At 58.1% G+C, this 20,960-nt stretch overlaps 1 protein-coding gene across 4 annotated transcripts in view; it reads left to right on the top strand.

Annotated features, from left to right (window-relative positions):
* The first annotated feature begins 882 nt into the window (after positions 1 to 882).
* SRRM3 (serine/arginine repetitive matrix 3) overlaps positions 883 to 20,960 on the top strand; it is a 29,034-nt gene continuing 8,956 nt past the window's right edge. Inside the window, exons 1-11 of one of the 4 annotated variants that reach the window (XM_064729126.1) lie at positions 883 to 904; positions 10,518 to 10,747; positions 13,869 to 13,970; positions 17,412 to 17,546; positions 17,657 to 17,737; positions 18,122 to 18,151; positions 18,535 to 18,603; positions 18,895 to 18,930; positions 19,537 to 19,587; positions 19,687 to 19,791; positions 20,385 to 20,556. In XM_064729126.1, coding sequence (XP_064585196.1) covers positions 10,524 to 10,747; positions 13,869 to 13,970; positions 17,412 to 17,546; positions 17,657 to 17,737; positions 18,122 to 18,151; positions 18,535 to 18,603; positions 18,895 to 18,930; positions 19,537 to 19,587; positions 19,687 to 19,791; positions 20,385 to 20,556 — 1,005 coding nt within the window. In that variant the 5' untranslated portion in view covers positions 883 to 904; positions 10,518 to 10,523. Of the gene's footprint in view, positions 905 to 2,914; positions 3,079 to 6,650; positions 6,885 to 10,517; positions 10,748 to 13,868; positions 13,971 to 17,411; positions 17,547 to 17,656; positions 17,738 to 18,121; positions 18,152 to 18,534; positions 18,604 to 18,894; positions 18,931 to 19,536; positions 19,588 to 19,686; positions 19,792 to 20,384; positions 20,557 to 20,960 lie in introns of those variants that run through there. The other 3 variants (XM_064729122.1, XM_064729123.1, XM_064729124.1) reach the window with 3 other exon arrangements.

Genomic DNA, 20,960 nt, shown 5'->3' with positions numbered 1-20,960 from the left:
TTCCATCTCTCTCCCCTTTTGTTCTCCACCACATCACTCCTCGCTGCTCTCATGGCTTCACCCTGCACACCTGCCTGCCTGGCTGCTTTTTCTCTCTGCTTCTCTTGAATTTTTCCCACCTGCCTGGGAAAAATTCAATATATTGCCTGTCTCCATCCCATTCCAGGTGTGGTTCTGGCTGTGTTTGCTGCCCATGCCAAGGATTCTGCACCTTGAGCTGGGTTATTCTCCATCTCCCACTGCTGTTGTCCTGGTCCACTGGTCAAACCCTGCCACAAAGCCCTGGCTGCTGGCCAAAACCAGGAAACCCCATGGGGCTCCTGTCCTTGCCATGCCAGGGTCTCCCTGTGCTGCTTTTCCATCCCTCATCTCTTTGTTTCCCAGGGCCTGATGCATTATTCAGCACTGCGGGGTGTGGGGAAGATAATGGTGCTGCAAAGGGCACGGGCTCACCCTGGCCATGCTGGATTTGCTGTCATGGGCTGAATTTCCCCTCCAGCATTAAACCAGGAATAGTCCTGACCAGGCAGGAGGTTCCTCCTAGGAGGTGACATCTGCTGTCAGCCCTGGGGGGACATGGCAGGGACAAAGGTGGGAGCAGGAGAAGGCAGAAGTGGCCCTGGCAGTGCTCCAGGGGCTGCACCTCCCAAATTTTTTAATAGAGCTTAACAGAGACACAGGTCCAACACATGGCCCCTTGTTTCTGTAGTCCTGACATGGATAATGGATGCAGGACGCAGGTTTTGCTCAGCAGATGTAGCAAACCACCTCAAAAACTGATGTTTAACCCTTGTGGGAAGAGGATGCTCATGCCTTCCAACCCTGTTTGCAACTGTGACACCCAGCTGGACCTGTCCCCATGGTTTGCTGCCACCTCAGCCTGTGCACAGGGACGGGGAGGAAGGTGAGGGATGGAGGGATGAAAGGATGGTGTTGCTGGCACCCCAACCTGTGCACAGGGATGGGGAAGAAGGTGAGGGATTTTGGGCTGATGTTGCTGCCAGCATTTTGATTCCTGGGTCTGTCCTTCCTCAGGAAGCAGCATCACCCTGTTGCCATCAGTTTTGGAGACATCCCCACTGGGACAGGCCTCTCCAGCCTCGGCTGCCCCCAGGAAAGCTCCCCTTAGACTCCATATTTGGCTTCCCATCCCTGTCTCTGCAGGAACTCCCCGCCCAAATCCTGCTCTGGGGCCAAATCCCCCATGGAGTGATGGCCAGGTGCTTTTGTTGGGCTCTGCTTGGGAGCTGTGGTCACAGGGGATGCAGGGCCCAGGCAGGGCAGGGGAAACTGAGCCAGGGGTGGGACCCGGAGCCCCCAGCCAGGTGTGTTTGGTGTCCCTGGGTGACAGCCAGGGTGAATTCAGAGTGTTTTGGGAGGTTAAACCCTGGCCATGACCACACTGGGCCGTTTTGAGGTGGTTTAGAGGAGGTTTGGGAGCTTTTCCCCTTCTCTGGATTCACCATTTTCTGTCTGCTGAGGAGGGCGAGCGCTCAGCATCACTGAAGGGAATGAAAATTAATTATGGGCTCATTAACACGGACTCATTCCCTGAGCTGCAGCACTGGGGAGTGTCCCTGTTGGGGACCCAACAGCTCCCAAATCACCACAACCCCCCAGCCATCCCAAAGCCCCCTCACCTGCCAGGATGGGGGTGTTCCAGGTGTGCCCAGGCAGGGCTGGGGAATCAGCTGGGAACTGGGCAGGGCTGGGGGCACTGGGGGCACCGTGGTGAGGAGGTGAAGGGTGGGATGGAATTCAGGGTGGAAAATGGGATGGGATGTGATTCAGAGTAGGGTTTGAGATGGGATACTTCGTGGAGTATGGGATGAAATGCAGAGTGGGGTTTAGGATGGGATATGGGATGGGATGAAGGGTGGGATATGGAATGGGGTGGGATACAGGGAGAGGGAGCTCTGGAAGGATGGGAGGCTCTGTGCAGTGCAGGAGAGCTGTGGAGGGACCAAAGAGGCTGTAGAAGGACTGGGGCCTCTGTGTAAGGATGAAGGAGGCTCTGTGTAAGGATGACGGGGGTCTACGGAAGGATGGGGTCTGTGGAAGTATGGGGGTCCCTGTAAGGATGGCAGGGGGTCTGTGTAAGGATGATGGGGGTCTGTGGAATGACAGGGGGTCTATGGAAGGACGGGGCTCTGTGTAAGGATGACGGGGGTCTGTGGAAGGACGGATGTTTGTGTAGGGGCAGGGCTCTGCGTAAGCACAGGGATCTGTGTACAGATGACAGGGGGGGGCTGTGGAATTTCAGGGGTCTGTGGAAGTATGGGGATCTGTGTAAGGACGGGGGTCTGTGTAAGGATAAGGGTTTATGGAATGATGAGGGTCTGTGTAAGGATGACAGGGGTCTGTTTAAGGACAGGGGTCTGTTAAGGATGACGGGGGTCTATGGAATGATGGGGGTCTATGGAAGTACAGGGTTCTGTGCAAAGACGGGGCTCTGTGTAAGGGTGATAGGGGTCTGTGTAAGTACCGAGCTCTGTGTAAGGATGGGGCTCTGTGTAAGGACAAGGATCTGTGTTAGTACCGGGCTCTGTGTAAGTACCGGGCTCTGTGTAAGGATGACGGGGGCTCTGTGTAAGTACCGGGTTCTGTGTAAGGATGAAGCTCTGTGTAATATCGGGCTCTGTGTTAGTCCCGGGCTCTGTGTAAGTACCGGGCTCTGTGTAAGCACCGCGCTCTGTGTAATATCGGGCTCTGTGTTAGTCCCGGGCTCTGTGTAAGTACCGCGCTCTGTGTAAGGATGACGGGGGCTCTATGTAAGTACCGGGTTCCGTGTAAGACCCGCGGTCCCGGAGCAGCGCGGCGCGGTGCAGGGCGCCCTCCGGCCGGCAGGCGGCGCTGCGGGCGGTGGCGGCGCGCTCCCCCGCGGCGGCGGCGCTCTGTGTCGGGCGGCTCCGTGTGCCGGAGCTGTCCAGCACTTCAGCAGGGGCCGCGCCGGGGCCGCGCCGAGGGGCCGCGGCCGGCGGGACCCCCGGCACCCCCGGCTCCCACCGGCACCCACCGGCACCCCCCGCGGCCCACAGCCACCCAGCGGGGCCGGGCCCAGCGGGACTGCGGGGCGAGGTGAGGCGCGGCCGGGCCCGGGGCTGTGGGGCCGGGAAGGGAGCGGAGAGGGGCGGGGGGCGGCGGGACCGAGCCGGGCCATGAGGGGGCTCTGGGAGGTGCAGGAGGTGCGGGAGGATGGAGCCCCCCCAGCCATCCGGTGGTGCTGGGGACAGGCGGGTGATGGCCCCCGTGATGGGGATTTAGGGGTGCGGTGCTGGGCAGGGAGCTGGGAATTGGGGTCTGCAAAGGGATGGAAGGGATGGGGAAGGCGTGCGGGGTATTGGGGGTGCTGGGACAGCCGGGGACGCCACGGGAGGGGTGTGCCGGGGGTGTCCCCTGTGAGGTTTGATGCTCCTGGGGGTGTGGGATGGGTGAGGAGTCTGGGGATGAGGCGGTTTTTGGGGTACAGGGGGTCCCTCCAGGGACGGGGATGTGCTGGGAGCTCCCTGGTGCTGGGGGAGTGACTGGGGGGCACCCACATCCCTCTTTCCATGCTGGGGGATGCCAGGATGGCACTGGACAGTGGGTGACCCCCAGCAGTGGTTTCTGGCTGGGAAGGACGGGACAGGGATGATCCCTCAGCAGATGCTGGTGCAGGTGGGACACAAGGCTGAGAAAAGGTTCCCAAAGCCCCTCTCTCCTCCTGCTGCGTGGACCCCCAGGCTGTGCTGGGAAGGGTTTGGCTGATGAGATTTCAAACCCTGCGGGTGTTGCACGAGGGAAGGAGAAGGGGGCAAGGCTTGGCAGCGGGGAGCCACAGCAGCAACTCAACCACTTTTGTCTTTTGGGAGTGTTCTGTGCTTCCCCTTCCCACATCAGGTTTGTCACCAGGGATGTCCAGGCTGTGCCATGCATAGGTCTGGGGGTGATGGGTCAGGCCATGGCTCAGGAGGACTTCCAGGGGACACAGGTTCATTCATTCCCTCCAGAGCAAGAATTCAGACTGAATGTGTCTTGGTTTGCCTGCTCTCCCAGTGCTGTAGGGGGGTCCCCTGGGAGCCAGCAGCATTTGGGGGTGTCTCAGGTTGATGACAAATGTCAAGCACCGTCTCTGAGGGTGCAGATGCTCTCTGGTTTCTTTGCCCTGGCATGTGGATTCTCCTCTGGCAGGAGCACAGGGACACCCCCTGTGGGGGGGGGGGGATTTTGGGGACAGTGTTTGTGTCCCCACACACACACATCGTCATCGCTCTGTCCCACTCTGCCTCACACAGTGCCACCCTCTGTGCCTCACCTGCTTTCCCCTAAATCCCCCTGGCATCCCACCTGCCCCCCCTGCCCCAGGACTCATCCTGACAGCACATTCAGGGAACATTGGGGGCTTTCAGAGCCACAAATTGGGCAGGTTTGAAGGGAACCTTTGGTCCTTGGTCACTGTGGGAATGGCAAGCACATGTTTTGCCAGGCAGAGGGGTGCAGGGGTCTTGGTTGGCTTTGTCTCTGGTGCCAAGAAAATGCTGCTTTTCGCCTGGACAAAGGGTCTTGTGCCCCAGGGGCCAGATCCATTTTTGGGTGGGTGTGTGACAGCAGGTCCTGGAGGCTGCTGAAAGAGGGAGCAGAGGGTGCTCACCCCATATCTGGCCAGGGGATGCCTGGGGGTGCAGATCACCCTGTGGGGTTGGTGCTTATGCTGAGGGTCTGCCGGATATGGGGGTCCCCAATCCCCAGAGCCCTTCCTCCTCCTCCTCCTCCTCCTCCTTCCTGTCTCCCAGCTCCCGTTTTCCCCGGCCAGGTGGCCCGTGGCTTATATAATGTGCTCAAACCCCGGAATAGCTCCTCCCGTTACACAACCACCCAGCCAGGCACGGCAGGGGGGTCTGGGGGGGATTCCCGGCTGGATGCTCCCCCTGCACTGGCCGTGACCCCCCTGTGCCCGCGGTGCTCAGCTCCAGGGGTTGTGCACCACGGTTGTGTCCCCGTTGGGGAAGGTGACCTCATTGTGACAGTCATCCCCCTGCTCCTCCATGTGCTCGATAATTGCTTTTATTTGTAGTAGTGTTGTTACTCCCCTTCCTCAGAGGGGTGATGGGCCCTGGGCTGACTGTGCCTCCTCCTGACTCCTTGCCCAGCACCCCAAAGGTGCAAAACTTGGGGTGGCTGCTCCCCCTGTCCATCCCCATTCCCTGTTTAAGCACCTCCTGTTTGGGGAAGGTCTAACAGGGCATTCCCAAGGGGATGAGGGAAGCGTGGCCAAAGGGGTACAGGGCTGGGGATCCCATAGGAAAACCCCTCAGCTGGATCTGCTGCCTCTCCCCTCAGCATGGGGGGGCTGCTGTTGCCACGTGGATGTGCTGCTCCTTTCCCTCATCCCTGATTCAGGAATGGGGTCACTGCATGGGGCTCCCTCCCTGTTATGGGGTGACCCCTTTCCCACCAGCTCCTCTCCAGCCAGAGCTGGGAATGGAGCTCCTCAACGGCCAACAGCCCAAGGGGTTCAGGCTGAGGGGGCTTCAGCTGCAGCATTTTGGGGACAGGAGCAAATCCTGGCTCCTCACCCTCCATTGTGCCCTTTTCCCTGGACCATCTCCAGGGGATCCCTGTGCCCACACCCCTGTGTGATGCTTGTCCAGTGTGGGACCAGTTCCCAATCCTGGCTCCCCCATCCCTACATCCCCAAGCCAGGAAGAAGCCCAGTTGCTTAGCAACTGTTTAGCTTCTCCACCAGCCTCCTCATCTATTTTAAAATATATATGTATTTTTATATATATATATTTATATATATATCTGCACAGACGTAGGTATGCACACGCATCTGCAGCTCCTGACCCCCCAGCCAGCATCCATATATTCTTTACTAATTGCTTTAAAGTCTGTGAGGTGTCAAATTCTGTTGAGGCAGCTGTAGGAAAAGATGCCCTGGGCTCGGGGAAATAGGGATGGAAGCAGTGGGACGGCTGTCAGCAAACCATTCCCACTGTCCCTTCCCAGGGGCATCATCCCTGTGCCTTGGGGCTGGAGGGCAGCGCTAACGAGCCCCAGAATGGCTGCACTTTTAAAGCTACATTTGCCTTTTTCCCTCGTTCTTCAAGGTCTGACTCACAGTTTTTGGCACTGGAAGGCAGCTCCGGAGAAGGTCAGCCCAATTAATGGCAGCAGCCCCGGACTTTTCCTCCTTGTAACTCCAGCTGGGTGTTCAGAGGAGGCTGCCTGCCTGGCCGTGGTGTTCTGGCATATTTTGTGTCCTGAAAAAAAAGATTTTTCTCCCAGCTGTCGCCAGAGCACAGACAGGGAGCAGCCTGGGATGGGGCTGTGCCTGCTTGGGGACAGGGTGATGGTTGCAGTCCTGATGAGACCCCAACAGTCAGGAGAACCATGGGGACCACCCCTGTCAGCCTCTCTGGAGCCAGTGGAGCATCCTCGCCCCATCTGGGCTGTCTGTGCCGTGTTGGGGCCGAGCTCTGGCACGCTCAGCCGTCCAGGGAGCCTCCGTGCTGGGCTCGGTGCCCACATCCCGTGCCCGCATCCCGGGTGCTCGCTCACGGCCGCCCCGGCTGGTGCAGCTGGATGTGGTGAGAATTAATGGAGCGCCGGCCGGAGGCGGCTTTAATTAGCACCGAGGCACGGCAGGGGAGGGGGCAGCACTCCCGGGGACCGCTGCCGCCCTTCCCTAGCGAGGGAGGGACGCCGGGAGAGCATCCCGGCACCCGGGAGAGTATCCAGGCACCGGCGGCTCCGCGCTGCCGTCCCCGCTCCCCCCGGGAAGCGGCTCCAGCCGCAGTACGGCTGTGGCAGGGCCCTGCGGCTGCTGCTCAGCGCCCGGGGCTCAGCGGGACCCGAGGGGGGAGACCTCAGCACAGCCGGCTGGGAAGCGCCAAAGCAGTTTGGTGAAATAATGCTCTTTCCCCCATCATTTTGCTTCTTTATTTTCGGGCTGGAGTTCTGGACCTGTGAGCTGGACAAAGCCCAGCTGGGACATGGGGACATCCTTGGGCCACCCCAGCCCACAGGGAGTGAGCTCCATTCAGAGCTTGGCTGGAAACCAGCAGCCCCAAACCCTGGCAGGATTGTGAGGCTGGGCCTTGCACCCCCTGTTCTGGCTGTGTGCAGTGTGTCTGTCCTTCTGTCTGTCCTGGCAGTCTCTGAGCTGGTATTGTGGATGTCCAGGTCCTCCACGCCCTGGGTGTGATTCAGCATGGCTGGGGAAGGAGGGAGAGACCAGGGCGTGGGGTGGAGGGTGGTGAATGGTGATGGAGGGTGAGGAGGAGGAGAATGGAAAAGAGGAATGAAGATGGAATATGGGGATGAGGAGGAGAATGGTGAATAGGGATGGATATGGACAATGGGGATGAGGATGGTGGATGGGGAGGATGATGAAGAAGGGAATGAGGAGGAGGATGGGGGATGAGATGGAATTTGGGGATGAGATTGAAGATAGAGATGAAGGATGAGGATGGAGGATAGGGCATCTCTGAGCACTTCCAAAAGCTCTAATCCAGGTACTAGAAAGCACCTGCGACCTGCAAAGCTGGATTGACCTCCCCAAGGCCCAAGGTGGCCATAGGAGGAAGATCAGGATCCCAAAATATGTGGGTGAATGCCTGGTTAATATGGGAAGAGAGGGATTTGCTCAGGGGTCTCCCCAGCAGCTCCAGCCCCTGGGGCAAGGGGGTTTGGGCCCTCCTGGGTGGCAGTAAGGGAATTTGGGAGGGGAATGGATACCAGCAATTGTCCCCAGCTGCATCCTGCAGCCTTTGGGAGTGTGTGGAGACACAGAGCTCACCCCAGGACCCCTCCTCTCCCTCTGGGCAAGGCAGGCAGGCAGTGGCTGCCAGTGATTGATGTTTTGTGGGTAATTACTGCAGATAATGAAATATTTAACCATCATCTTTATTATCGGGGTAGCTCCGAGCCTGGTGGGAAACCACTGCTGCTTGGCCAGGGCTGTGCTGATGGCTTTGGTGCTGATTTTGGTGCTGGCAGAGCCAGGTGGTCCCTGTGTGGTGGTGGCAGCCACTCTGTGTCCCTGAGCTGTCCCTTGTAAGTGCAGGGCTCTCCTTGTGGGGCAGGGAGGGCACAGACCCAGCTGGGGGACTTGATGTCTGATGTCTTGTCCCCATTGTCACCAGCAGGGTAGGGCTGGCTCTGTTTGGCACCCAGGGGCACCTTTGGAGAGCTGGGGGAGGGTTGTGGGTGGGTTTTTCCCGTTCCTTTGTTTCCCTGCCCGTGCCGTGGCTGAGGCAGGGGGCTGGTGGCAGCTCCCATGAGGACATTGCTCCAGGCTGAGGGGACACTGGGATGCAGAACCATGTTCTCCCCCAGTCCAGCTCCACCTGGTGCAAAGGGATTTCTCCAGCTCCCTCCTTTTCATGGGAACGTTTCAGGGAGCATTTCCTGCATGCCTCCCCCTACCATGCAGCCTTCTCTCACAGGTACCCATCCAGCTGCCAGTTTGTCTCCATCTACCTGCCCAGCTCCCTATCCCACACACTCTCAAGGTTTTTCAGCAATGAATTTATCCACTGCTGGGCTCAGGATAAAATGAATTCCCACTGGGGACAAGCAAGCAGAGGCTGCTGCAGGAATCATCCTCTCCTTTCCTCTCTCCTTCCCTGAGCCTCTCTGTGTGGAAAGATTTCTAAGCAGGGAGCTTCCCCCTTTCTCTAGCTTCCTTCCAGGTTTTTGGTTTCATGTCCTGATGGGAAAAAGAGGGAGAGGAGCCCCAAGGCAGGTTTTTCTGCAGCATATCTCTGTTCTCCAGCCTGGAGCCATCCTGGGATATGGAGAGGGCTGGGTTCAGGGTGGGCAGGGAGTGTCATGGGGTTTGAAATGTGGGTGCTGCAGGCACAGGATTGAGCATCCAGGAGTGCAGAGCCCCGCCTGGCTCCTGCTGCACCAGTGTCTCTGTGGAAATAAAGGCTGCTGGCTCCTCTCTGCATGGTAGTAATGAGGGGGAAAAAAAGGAAAAAAAAGCCTTGTAATTAAGCACTCAGCTGCTGTCCTCCCTGGGCAGGCTCATCAGGAGATAAATGACTGTGTGGGGCAGCCAGAGGCAGCAGGAGAGTCAGGGATGTCCTGGGGGGATGCTGTGGGGTGGGAGACACCTCCTGGCCCCACCACCCCAGGGAGGGCTCCAGGGTATTTTCTCTTCTCAAACAGCAAAGAAACCTCATCAAAGCCTCTCATGGGTGAACTGCATTCCCACCCTGGCTCTGTCCCAGCTGGCCTGGCCATGGAGAGCTCTGAGCTCTGGTATCCTGGTGGAATGGCACACTGGGAATGGCAAACTTTTCCTGGGCTTGAAACAGTGTGGTTCAGTCCACGATCCATCTGTCCTTCCTGCTTCTGCTGGGATTAGGGATGCCTCCTTCCCTGGGCCAGTGTTTGCCCCATCCATGGACAGCATGTGCCAGCCTCCATTGGCTGCTTCCTGCTTAGGACATGACATTCAGACATCACCCATCCTTGGAAAAGCTTCTCCAGCAGGATCCCTGGGATAGAAACACCTCAGAGAAGTGCTTTTTCTGGCAAAAGCTGCTTCTCCAAGCCCAAATCCAGCATGAAGAGTGAGGCAGGATGCTCTGCCTCTGCTCCTGCTCGTTTGTCTTTGTGCAGAGCCCATGTAAAGGGCGGGTGGTGCCTCTGCAGCCTGGTGGAGCTGGTGGTTAAGGCAGCAGATCTCCAGTGGGAGCATCCCATGCTCAGGAGAGGGCTGGAGTGCTGGGCAGGGGAGGCAAACAGGGACAGCCAGGAATGGGTGCTCAGCCATGCGCCGATGGCCCCAGGGTGCTGAGACAGGGCTGTGTCTGTCTGCTTGATCCAGGAGATTTGGGAGCATCTCCTCCCTCAGGCTCAGGGAGCATCAGCCAGAGCCTCAGCATGGCAGGGCTGCTTGGGAACAGTTGTCCTCTTCCAGGGGTTATTTTTGGAGCCAAGTGAGGACACATTGGCTGCGTGGTGGAGAGAGGAGGCAGAGACACGTGAAGGTGAAGGAGCAGGGAGAAGGCAGAGGGGCAGAGGCTGGTGGGGATCCTCATCTCTCCTTGGAGCCCACACTGGGCCATGCCAGATGGTGCCAGGCCATGGCCCAGCAGCATCAGCAAGTGTTTGCTGCCTGAGCCAGACATGAGGATGTCCCACCACTGCAACCAAACCAGCCAGTGCAGCTGGGAAATGCAAGGGGGCATGGAGGACTGTGAGGGTGGATACCTGTCCCTGCTCCAAACCCACACTGGGGTTCATGGGGTCCATGTTCTGTTACTGTCTTGGGCCCCACAGACCCACCCTTGGCCAGGTTTTTCCAGTACAAGGCTGGAGCAGAGCATCCTCCTCTCTTTCCCAGGAGCCAGCCCTTGTCATGGTGACATGAGTCACCCCAGCCTTGCTTTTGAGGGACACCTAGTTACTGTCACCATCAACCTGCTTTCAAGTCTGATTTTACCCTCAGGTCCTCACAGGGTCCCCTCACTCTCACGGGGAAGCAGGGCAGGCACTGACCCTTCTCTTCCTCTCCCTGCCAGGCAATCATGGCTCTCTACAACAATGGGGCTGACGTGCCCTCGCCCCAGGAGGCCTCCAATGGCTTCCCCCAGCCCGGAGCCTCAGGAACGTGGCACAAGGGCGAGGAGGAGGTGAGGCTGGTGGAGCCCAGCATGGTGAAGAAGGCTCACCGGGAAATCCTGGACCACGAGCGCAAGCGGCGCGTGGAGCTGAAGTGCATGGAGCTGCAGGAGATGATGGAGGAGCAGGGGTGAGTGCTGGGCATACTGGGGATGGGATCCTTTTGACCTGTTTGCACCTTGTTCTCCCACTTTAAAAAATAAATTCATGTGGCAAGTGTTTGGAAGTAAATCCATTTTTGGGTGAAGCAAGCAGCTTTGGTGGGTTGGTCTGTGGTGGGAAAGGCCTAGGAGTTCATCCACTTTGGTGGGTTGGTCTGTGGTGGGAAATGCTTAGGAGTTCATCCATTTTTGGGTGAACCATTTGGAAGTAAATCCATTTTTGGGTGAAGCAAGCAGCTTTGGTGGGTTGGTCTGTGGTGGGAATTTCCTAGGAGTTCATCCACTTGCCCTGCTTGGAAGTTTGGGCTCCCAGCTTGTCCTGCAGGGAAAGCTGAAACAGGAAGGAGGAGTGAAGTTGCTCATGGGTGTGCAAGTCATCAGTGCCACCTATCCTGTGCCCCACATGCCTGGGATGTGAGATCCCAGAGGAAAGCTGGGGTTTAGTCACTGGAGAGGCCAGTTTAGTGCTTCAGTTTGCCCTGTTTTTCTTCCCCTCCCCAGTTTTGGGGTGACAGGACCCTCTGCCCCCATCCTGCCAATGCCATGGCCACTGCAAGCTGCTCCCCAGCCTTTATTCTTGTTGGGAAACAAAGGGATAAGGAAAAAACCAAGGGGCTGAGGAACATCCTGGGTGGGCAGAAGGGATTGGGGGGCCAGAAAGGAGCCCCCCATCCCTGCTGGGCATGGCTGTGCTGTTTTTGGCAGCAGCCAAACATCCTGATAGCTGTGACAGCTCTCTAAAACCTGATGGATGGAGCAAATTCTTGGGCACACTTGGGTAGGTGGGGACTGGTATCAGCTGGGGAGAAGGAAAATGGATTGAGGGAAGGCTTCGCCAAGGCTTTCATTAAGAGTGCAAGCGTGACCTAGAATTAAATTGTCTCACACTGACTGGAATAATGATTGTGCCTAATTTGTCATTATGGAAATAAATAAGGCTGACCTGGCGCTTTGGGGAGCCCTGAGCCTCCTGTCGGGTTCCTGAGCCCTAGTAGGGATCTTACTACTAGTAGTAGCATTACTGCAATGGGTAATAGCAACACTGCAAGCAGGATTGTTGTTATTGCTGTAATTGCTTTGCTGTTATTAAGGCTATTAATAACACTGATGATGGCGATACGCTGAAATGATAATATAATTACAGTAATAATCTTGGTCAACCTGCTTAATCCTCTGCCTGCTCTTCCCCTGCACACAGGGGCTTTCCAGGGGGGTTCCATGAGAAGGGATTTGCACCCCTGAGGTTTCTGCCTGCACCAGGGGCAGCCTCCTGGCCATGGCCTTGGGGGAGTTGTTGATGAGGGCAGAGCTCCAGGATGGATGTGAGTGTCAGCAGAGGGGATTCTGCAGGGATTTAAGCACTCCCTTGTTTCCTTAAAGGAGGATGGCTCCTCCTGCCTGTGCTGTAGCTCGCTCCAGGCTGCCTGCACTGTTATTCCCTGCCTGCAGGCTGGATTCCTTGTCCAGAAAAGAAGCGTCAGCACATTTTCTTTCTTTCCCAAATCCATTCTATATGCTAAATGCTAAACCAACCCCCTTCTACAGGGTTATAAGCAGCACCAGGGGAATGCAGGAGGGAAAGGGCTGGTGCTGCTCCTGCCTCCATCCCTGGAGGTGCTGGGGAGTTCCTCCCCTTGGCCTCCCCCCACAGATTTGCTAATGGCCCAGCCGCAGTGGCCCATCTGCCACCTCCTGTTTGGCCTCATGTCCCCTCTCCAAGAGCACCGGCCCTGTTCTTAATATGCTGCAGCAAAAGCTGATCTCGGGCAGACATCTTCCTGCTGCTGTGGGCTGGCTGGTGTCCATGGGATGGCCGGGGCTGTCAGCTCTGTCCTCCTGGGATGGCCACTCTGCCCAGCTGGGTGCACGGCCATCGAGGGAATGGAGCAGAGCAGCATTTGGGGGTGCTGCCCTGGTTTTGGGGCTCCCCATGCCCAGGTGCAAGGTGAGGGGAAGCAGCCAGGCTGCCACCATACCCTGTTATGACCCTTCCTTCTGTGTGGAGTGTGGCTGGGGAGTTAATGAGAACCTTTCAGTGCAAATGAGTTCGTTAATATTAATTCCCCTCTCCTTGCTGTTCCCCTTCATGGACACTGCAGGAGGGGTGGGTGGTGCCACGTGCCCTTCTTCACCCAGGGCACCCGGAGCACTGCAAGAGGCATCACTGTCCCCAGCATGGGCTGTGAAGTGCCAGCCTTGGGGACTGCAGGGCGAGGCCTGGCTCTGGCATCCAGCTTTCTGGGCTGGTGGCAGTGATGCTGATGGGGTGTGATGGAAAGGGTGGGCCATGAGCAGCCCCTCTAGAGTCTGTGGCTGAGGATAGGGACACACACAGAGCCTGAGCTCTTCCCTCCCAGGGTGGCAGTGTGGTGGTGACATGAGGTCCCTCTCCCCTGGGATGATGCCAAAACATCGTGGGTCTCTCCACTCCATCCCTCTGTTGGGATGTTTTCAGTTGAGGAGGGTGCTCAGCTGCCCTTGTGCAGCCATGGGATGTGGCACAGGACCACCTGGCCAGGGCTGTCACCTGTCCCTTCGCAGGGACACCTCAGGGACGGCAGGAGTGCCGTGTTTGCAGTGGCTGTTCTCAGATGCCAGGACACAGTGATTAGTGTCTCTCGTTAATAACCCTGCGGCGCCTGAGTCAGCGCAGCGGCAGCGCAGAGCTGGCACAGCTTTCAGGGCACAGAGCACCAGGGGATGTGCAGGGGGAGCTCATGAGGGGACAGAGATGGTGGGAGAGAGCCCCAGAATCACTGGCTGCAGTGGTGGCACTGCCGAGAGGGTTTGGTGGGCACTTGCCCCAAATCCTGGGTCTGTCATGGGAAATGGCAACTTCCTAGTCATCCTTTTCTTTTTTGGTGTCCCTTCTGCCAAGCACTGCTGGGAGGAGCAGGCAAGAGAGAGGAGGACATAGCGGTGGTAGGGGACCAAGCAGAGGTCCTCCTGATGACTATCACCATGCCACCTCCCCTTCTGATTGTCCCCTTGGGCCATGTGTCACTTCCAAATGTGTAGAGTTCCTCAGCAGGTCCATGGGGAGCCCATGTTCCAGCCACAGCAGCTCTGACCACATCTTTGCCCATCCAGGTACTCTGAAGAGGAGATCCGGCAGAAAGTGGGGACCTTTCGGCAAATGCTGATGGAGAAGGAGGGAGTGCTCACCAGGGAGGACCAGCACGGGCGCCAAATGTAAGTCAGGCAGCTTCCAGTTGGTCCATCTGTGTGTCTCATCCCAGAGAGACACGTCCCTGATTGCCTCTGAGCATCAATGGGTGGGTGGGTGGATGAGGGTATATCTGGATGGATGGAGGGACATGGAGAGGGTATAAAGTGATGGAGGGATGGAGGGATGGAGGGATGGATGGATGGATGGATGGATGGATGGATGGATGGATGGGTGTTGGCTTTGAGTCAATGCTTGCTTGATTTGATGGTTGGTTGATTGGTTGATTTGGTGACTTGATGTCTGGTGGTTGATTTGTTGATTTGATGGTTTGATGGTTGATTTGATGGTTTGTTGGTTGATTTCATGATTGGTTGGTTGGTTGGCTGTTCAGTCAGTTGGAGGCAGGATTTGCCTCTCTAAGGCAGTGTCCTACCTCTGGAGAGGTTAAAGGTTATCCTGCACTGTCATTTGGAGACCTCTGGGTGCTGTACAGAGGCCAGCACTGCAATGCTCCAATCCCAGAGGATGAAACCCAAGTGCAGAAGGTCTCAATGCTTGGATCACTCCACCAGCCAGGGGCAGGGACCCCATGGAAGAAGCTCCTCCAAGGAAATCCTGTACTGTTCCTCTGCTTCTAATCACTCCTCACAGTGCCTGGTCCTGGGGGGCTGCATCTGCCCTGGAAGAGGACTTTGGGCTCAGTTTGGTGTCCAAAGCAGCCCAGGTCCTGCTGGGGACATGCCAGTTGCTGCTCCTGCCCTGCACTGGACTGCTCCCTGCCTCACCAGGGTCCACCCCAGCTTGATGATGATTTATCAGTGCAATGCTCAATGGCCCAGGCAGCATGGCTGGCCTGGCGTGCACCATCCATCAGCCTGGAAACCAGGTCACTTGGGACAGGAATAGATGCTTCAGGTTCACTGAATATTAATGCTTCATTAGGGTCAGGAAATCAGGGCGAGGGGGAGGCAGGGAAGCCATGGCAGCAGGGAGAGCCTCCCTCACACCACTCTGCTGGCACGCCAGGCAGGGTGGGACACAGGGACATGGCTGTGCCCTGCCTGCATGGTGCTCATGGGCTTGGGACAGCGTGAACATTCAGGATGCTCCTCCTCCAAGCAGGAAAAAACAAGGCATGGGGGAAACCAACCTGCCCAGGTCACTGAGCATCATGCCTGAGGTGTTAACAAGTGGCCTTTGCTGGTGGGGGCAGGAGTCATCTCCAGGGCATCTTCCTGGCAAGCTCGTTAGGGCCAGCACTGTAATGAGCACATGGGGAAGCCAAAGGTGCCTGAAAGTTACTCAGGCAGCCCTGGCTGTCACCTTTACAGGCTTGGTTTTGCAAAACGAAGGGTAATCATTAAAGATTAGCCCCAGGGCTATAAATAATAGTGCTGAGCTGGAAGGAGCAGTCTCACAGCAAAGGATTGCTCGGAGGAGAGCAAAGCCAGAGGCGCTTGAGGAGGCTGGGTCCAAAGGAGGTGGCTCCTCAAGCAGCAGGGATCTGAGCTGCTGGAGGATATCCTGAGTGCCAAAGGTCTCTGCTGCATGAAGAGGCTGGACAAGGGAGTTAAATAAGCTTTAAATAAAGAACCTCAGCCCTTGTGGTGGCTGGGAGAGTGCTCAGCAGAACATCTCGTGGGCTGGTCCTGCTCCAGCTCTGCTCTGGGCTTTTACCGCACGGTCCTTGGCTGCTGGGACTGCAAGCCTGAACCAGCTGGTCCTGTTTCAGAGCCAATGCAAGGGCTCAGCATCATCTGCATAACTCCCCAGGGAAAAGTGAGGCATCGAGCAGAGCTGTGACCACCTGAGTCCCTGGCTTTGCTCTTTGTGCTCTCCCAGCTCTTGTCTCTGTGTGCACAGCTCGGTACAGCCCGGTCCCCAAGGAGAAGGGTTTGATGGACAGGCTGGTGGGATTGCAGACAAAGGCAAGTGTGTGCTGGGCAGGGAGGGATAATTGGAACAGCACAAGGCTGGTCTTGAGCTGCTGAGCACAGCTAATGGGTGAGATGCTGGCAGCAGGCTCTGGCAGGGAGCACTGCCTGCTCACAGAGCAGAGACACACACAGAGAATTAACCCCGCTCCCTTCTCTCTTTGCCTCTTTTCTCCCCCTTCCCACGGTTGGGTGGGTGGTTGAAAGGCTGATTCTACCTTTGGGACATGGCCAAAGCAGGAGTCATGTGGAGAGGACCCAGCCAGCCATGGTGGTGGCACAGAAGGGAGCCCGAGTCCTGCTTGAGCGATCATCCATGGTCAGGGGAGGGTGCCTCGTGCGTGGTTTCGGTCCAAGGCATCTCTAATTAGGTTAAACAGCCCATGGCCTGCCTGTGGCCAGGGATGCCAACACGTGCCACTGTCAGATCTGCAGTCTGGGACTGGGAGCTTCCCTTTTCTCAGGCAATGGCCAGGCTGCCAAGGGACTGATGCTGTGGGGCTGCACTTCTCCACCAGCATCCCTCACTGCTCATCTCCAGGCTGGTGGGGGTAGAGGAGCCTCCATCAGGTTTCTGAGGGCAAATCTCCCTTGGGAAGCAAACACCTGGGCTGGTGTAGTGCTGGACACTCTCCATGCCTGTCCACATCTCTTAAGTTTCCTTCCAGTGCACCTGGATGTCCTTGTCCCTCCATGGGTGAGATGTCCTACATCCCCCAAGAGCAAATGAGAGGCTCCCTGTGGGTTTTGCTCCTGGGGCTGATGGCAGAGCCAGCCCAGGGAGGTGGGGGCATCAGGAAGAGGTTGGGAAGGGACTCCTGAGACTGTCCTAGTCCAGCTGCCAGGCCTCTACCAAGCCCTGCCCACAGCCCTGGTAGTCAATGGCAACCTCATGCCGGTTTCCATGGCAGTGGGAAAAATTAATGCTGATGAAGTCACTCAGGGGAGAGAGAGAGAGACCCTGATGGCTCTAGGCATGATGTCCCCCCACCCCTTCTTCACCTGCTCCTAGGAGGGACATTGGCCATTACCTGCCTGAAGCTCCAGGGCTGAGCTGGTGGCACTGTGGGGTGCTGGCCTCAAAGCCCAGATCACCCTGGGCAGTTCCCACCTAAATTTCCAGAGCTGGTCTTCTGCCAGCTCCTCTCACCCTTATCCAGCCCTGCAACCCACTTGGGCTGAGCCAGGTCCTGCTCAGCCCCAGCACTTGAGCCAGGCCAAAAGGGGCTCAAACAAGGGTGAGCCTGGGCCCTGTGGGGAGATGGTGGCCTGAGTGTCACAGTGTCCCTGTGCCAGCCTGGTGAGGATCTCTACAGGAATTGGAGCCACAGGAATACCCTGAGCAGATCTCCACCCTGGGGCTTTGCTCTGTGTGGACATCAAGGGACATGATCAAGGTTCCCTGGGGGATGCTGTGGCAGAGGCAATGTCCCCCAACCCCTGTAGCTGTATTGGGGCTGCTCCAGCTGCTCTGGTGGGAAACAGGGAATGGGGACCCCCAAATTAATCCTGCTCTTCCTCCTTTGGCAGAGTGATAGAGAACCACCACGGGGCAGACGGGGAGGAGTACGAGGTGGAGTACCCTGCCTATGGAGAGGGCTGCCTGCTGCAGTGTGACTGCTCGGCCGAGTGCTACCGTGAGGACAGCGGCCACCGCGAGTACAGGTCTGCGTGGCCTTTGGGGACCTGCTGGGCACAGGGTCCCCATCCAGGGACACAGAGCCCAGGGGCCTGTACTTTCTTCTTTTCCTAGCCTTGTCTGCTGTCTCCCACAGGTTGAAAAGACGCTCAAGCAGCTCCACCTCTCCTCCACCCAAGAAGAAAAAGAAGAAGAAATCAGGCCACCGCCGGAGCCGGTGAGTCCCCAGCTGTCCCTGGGCTGTCCCCTGTCTCTGGAGGGCAGCTCACCTCCCAGCTCAGCCCTTTGCCAGCCTCTGGAGGGGCAAGTCACCCCACTTTGGGGGGCAGTACATCCCTGAGTGTGCACCCTTAAGAGGTGCAATGCATCTGCATGTAGTGATACTGCAACACATATGTGTGTGTGCACACACCTACTGCATGCACTGCTGGGACCTTGCCTGGTCCATGTGGGGAAGGAGCTTGCTGCCACAGGGCACAGCAGCAGGCAGGGTATGGCTCTGTGAAGGGTCCATCTGCCCAAAACCTCACCACTTAGCACTGGCTGCCTGAGCAGGATGCTGTCCCTAATGTCCCTTTCTTCTCTGCCTTTCCCATGGCAGCAAAAAGAGGAAACCCGGCTCAGAGCGCAGGTGAGTGACCACTGGGCTGGGTGGGCTCTGAGGTCCCCTCTGGGCATGCAAGACCACTGGGCACAGACTGACCTCTGCCACCCACTGTCCCCCTCTGAAATCCCCCTGGGAATTGGCCACCTTGTCTCCTGCTGGAGGCAGTAAAGCCCACGAGGTGGCAATGAGACACAGCAGGATTTGGGCATTCCAGAATTGAAGGCAGCCAGAGCCCTGCTGCCAAAAGTCCCTTTCTGTCCCCCAGCCCAAATCCCCCAGGAAATAACTGCCATGTGATGTTCATGCATCCCATGGGGTGGTCCAGAGGAAGCAGTGTGGCTGGGGGTGGTGGGAAGAGGCTGGGGAGTGCCTTGCTCCCTGCTCAAGGGCACCCACTTCCCCTCTAGCTGTGACAGCTCTTCACCCATCCGCAAGGAAAAGAAAAAGAAGACTGGAAAGAAACACAGACGTGACAGGTAGGATGGACACAACAGCAGGCTGGGGACAGCAGGGGTGGTTGGGGACAGAGGGGCTGGGGACAGAGGGCTGCTCAGGCCCTTGGGCTGGGGTAGGATTTAGAAGTGGATAGGATGACTTTTCATGGGGCCATCACCTCCTCACAGCCGCTGTCACCTGCCCCATCCAGCAGCCCACCTCAGGGCCATCCTCCTGTGCTTCTCCTCATGCCTAGAAACTGCCCAGCCTTTGCTCCCCCCTGGCCAAATCAGTGTAATCTCCTTCATCTCTGCCTCCTCTTCATCCCTTAGGTCTGAGTCGGGGTCACGAAAAAAGAGAAGACACAGGTAAGAGTGACAACCACTCCAGTGCCACCAGCTGCCAGCTTTCCCTGCCAGGGACCCCCTGTGTGCTGCCCTCCTGCTGTCCCCTCCCCTCTGCCCATCGTGATGGACCTCCCCACCCCATAGCTGGACACTGCTGTGTGTCCTCTGCCCTTGGATGTGGCACAAGGCCACTCTGGCTGACTGTGGGGCCCCAAATGTCCCTCAGGGGGGATGAGGGGATCCCAGGCAGCCACAGCCAGGGCAAACCTTGATTGTTGCCCTGCTCTGCAGATGCCCTCCGCCAACACTGCTGTTCTAGGGTGAAAGGAGTGAAAAACACACAAAGGGCACCAGAGAGGGCACAGGGCAAAACAAGTGGAGGGGTGACAATGGGCTCGAGCCCTGAGGATGCTGAGCAGAACCAGTCCCCCTGTTTTCTCCTGCCTGGTCTCACCAACCTGCACCTGACACCACAGTCCCACAAAATCCATCTGGGATCCCCACCATGCTTTGAACCCCAGTGGAGCCCAGCTCCAGACCAGGCAGCTCCTTCCCCTCGCTCCTCCTGCAGCCACCCTCAGGTGCTGCCCCCGCTCCCACGTCTGCAGCTTTCGGCTCTTCCCGCAGGTCCCGAAGCCCCAAGAACAAACGGAAAGAGAAAAACAAAGAGCGCAAGAGGTGAGGGCCGGGCTGGCGGGGGCGGCGGGGCTCTCTGTGTCCCTGCGTGTCCCCCGCGGGCGCTCAGCTGTCCCTCGGCCCCGGCCGCCCTCTCCGCAGGTCCCGCAGCGAGTCCCCGGCCTGGCGCTCGCACCGCCGCAGCTCCTGCAGCTCCCACAGCGCCTCGCTCTCCTCCGACGACAGCGGCTCTAAATCCCCGGGCAGGTAAGGGACAGCCCGGGACCCCCGTCCCCACCACCACACCCAGCCCCAGAATCCACCATGGGACACTGTGGGGTAGAGGACAGGGACAGAAATGTCCTTGGAATGGCACCTTTATGTGGTACAGGGCAGGAGGTGGGAGGCAGAGGTGTCCCAGGAATGGGGACCTTGGAGGATGGAGGGCAGAGGCAGATGGCAGAGGTGTCCCAAGGGAGAAGACCTCAGGGAATGGAGGGTAAAGGCAGGTGCCAAAGGTGTCCCAGGGATGGGGACTCTGGGGGATGGAGGGCAGAAGATGGGTGACAGAGGTGTCCCAGGGATGGGGACATTGGAGGATGGAGGGCAAAGGCAGGTGGCAGAGACATCCCTGAGACAGCCATAGAGGGGAGTGGGATGGTGCTGCAGCATCTCTGGAAGGTTTGGGAACATGCTCCTCAGCCGGGGTTTCAATTTTTAGCTAAAGACAGCACAAAGCACCAATTCTCACCCCATTTATGGCTTCGGCACTGCAGCCGGCGGCTCTGCCGGAGCCGGGCCAAGGCGGGGCGGGGCTCGGGGCCGGGGGTGCCGGCAGCTGACGGTGCTGTTCCCCTCAGGGTGAGCCCCAAGCGCCGGCAGGATGGCCCCAAGGGCAGCAGCGCCCGCTCCAGCCGCAGCCCGTCCTCGCCCTCGCCCCAGCGCTCGGCCTCGCCGCACCAGAACGGGCACAAGGGCAGCGCCCAGAACGGCCGCCACAGCCACGGCGCCCCGCTCCCGGAGCCCTCGGATGTACGTAGGCTTTTCTTGGATCACTCTTCGCTTCCCTGCCCTCCTCCCTCCACAGGACTGCCCCCCTGCTCTCTTCCGCCCTCCTTCCCCACTCGCTCGGCTCCCCGCCCTGCCCAACCGGAGCACACGGGGGAGATGTGGGGTGCAGGCTGCACCCTCCCAGCACTCACCGACCCCGCGCTGGGTGCACGATCTCCCTGGGGGAGCCAGCCCGTTGCCCTGGGGCAGAAATCAGGGCAGCCAACAGGTCATCCCTGTCCCAAAGCCACACTTCGCCCTGTGTATGTCACCCTCTGGGATGATGGCTTGGCAGGCCAGCATCACCTGCCAGGGTCACCACTGGGCTCAGCACCTCCCTGAGATTGATCTCAGGCAGCCAAAGAACGGCCAAAGCAGGAAAATTC

The sequence above is a fragment of the Zonotrichia leucophrys genome, chromosome 19, assembly GCF_028769735.1.
Source record: "Zonotrichia leucophrys gambelii isolate GWCS_2022_RI chromosome 19, RI_Zleu_2.0, whole genome shotgun sequence".
NCBI lineage: Eukaryota > Metazoa > Chordata > Aves > Passeriformes > Passerellidae > Zonotrichia > Zonotrichia leucophrys.
The sequence above is the reverse complement of the archived record's forward strand: the minus strand, read 5'-3'. Positions and strand labels throughout refer to the sequence as shown.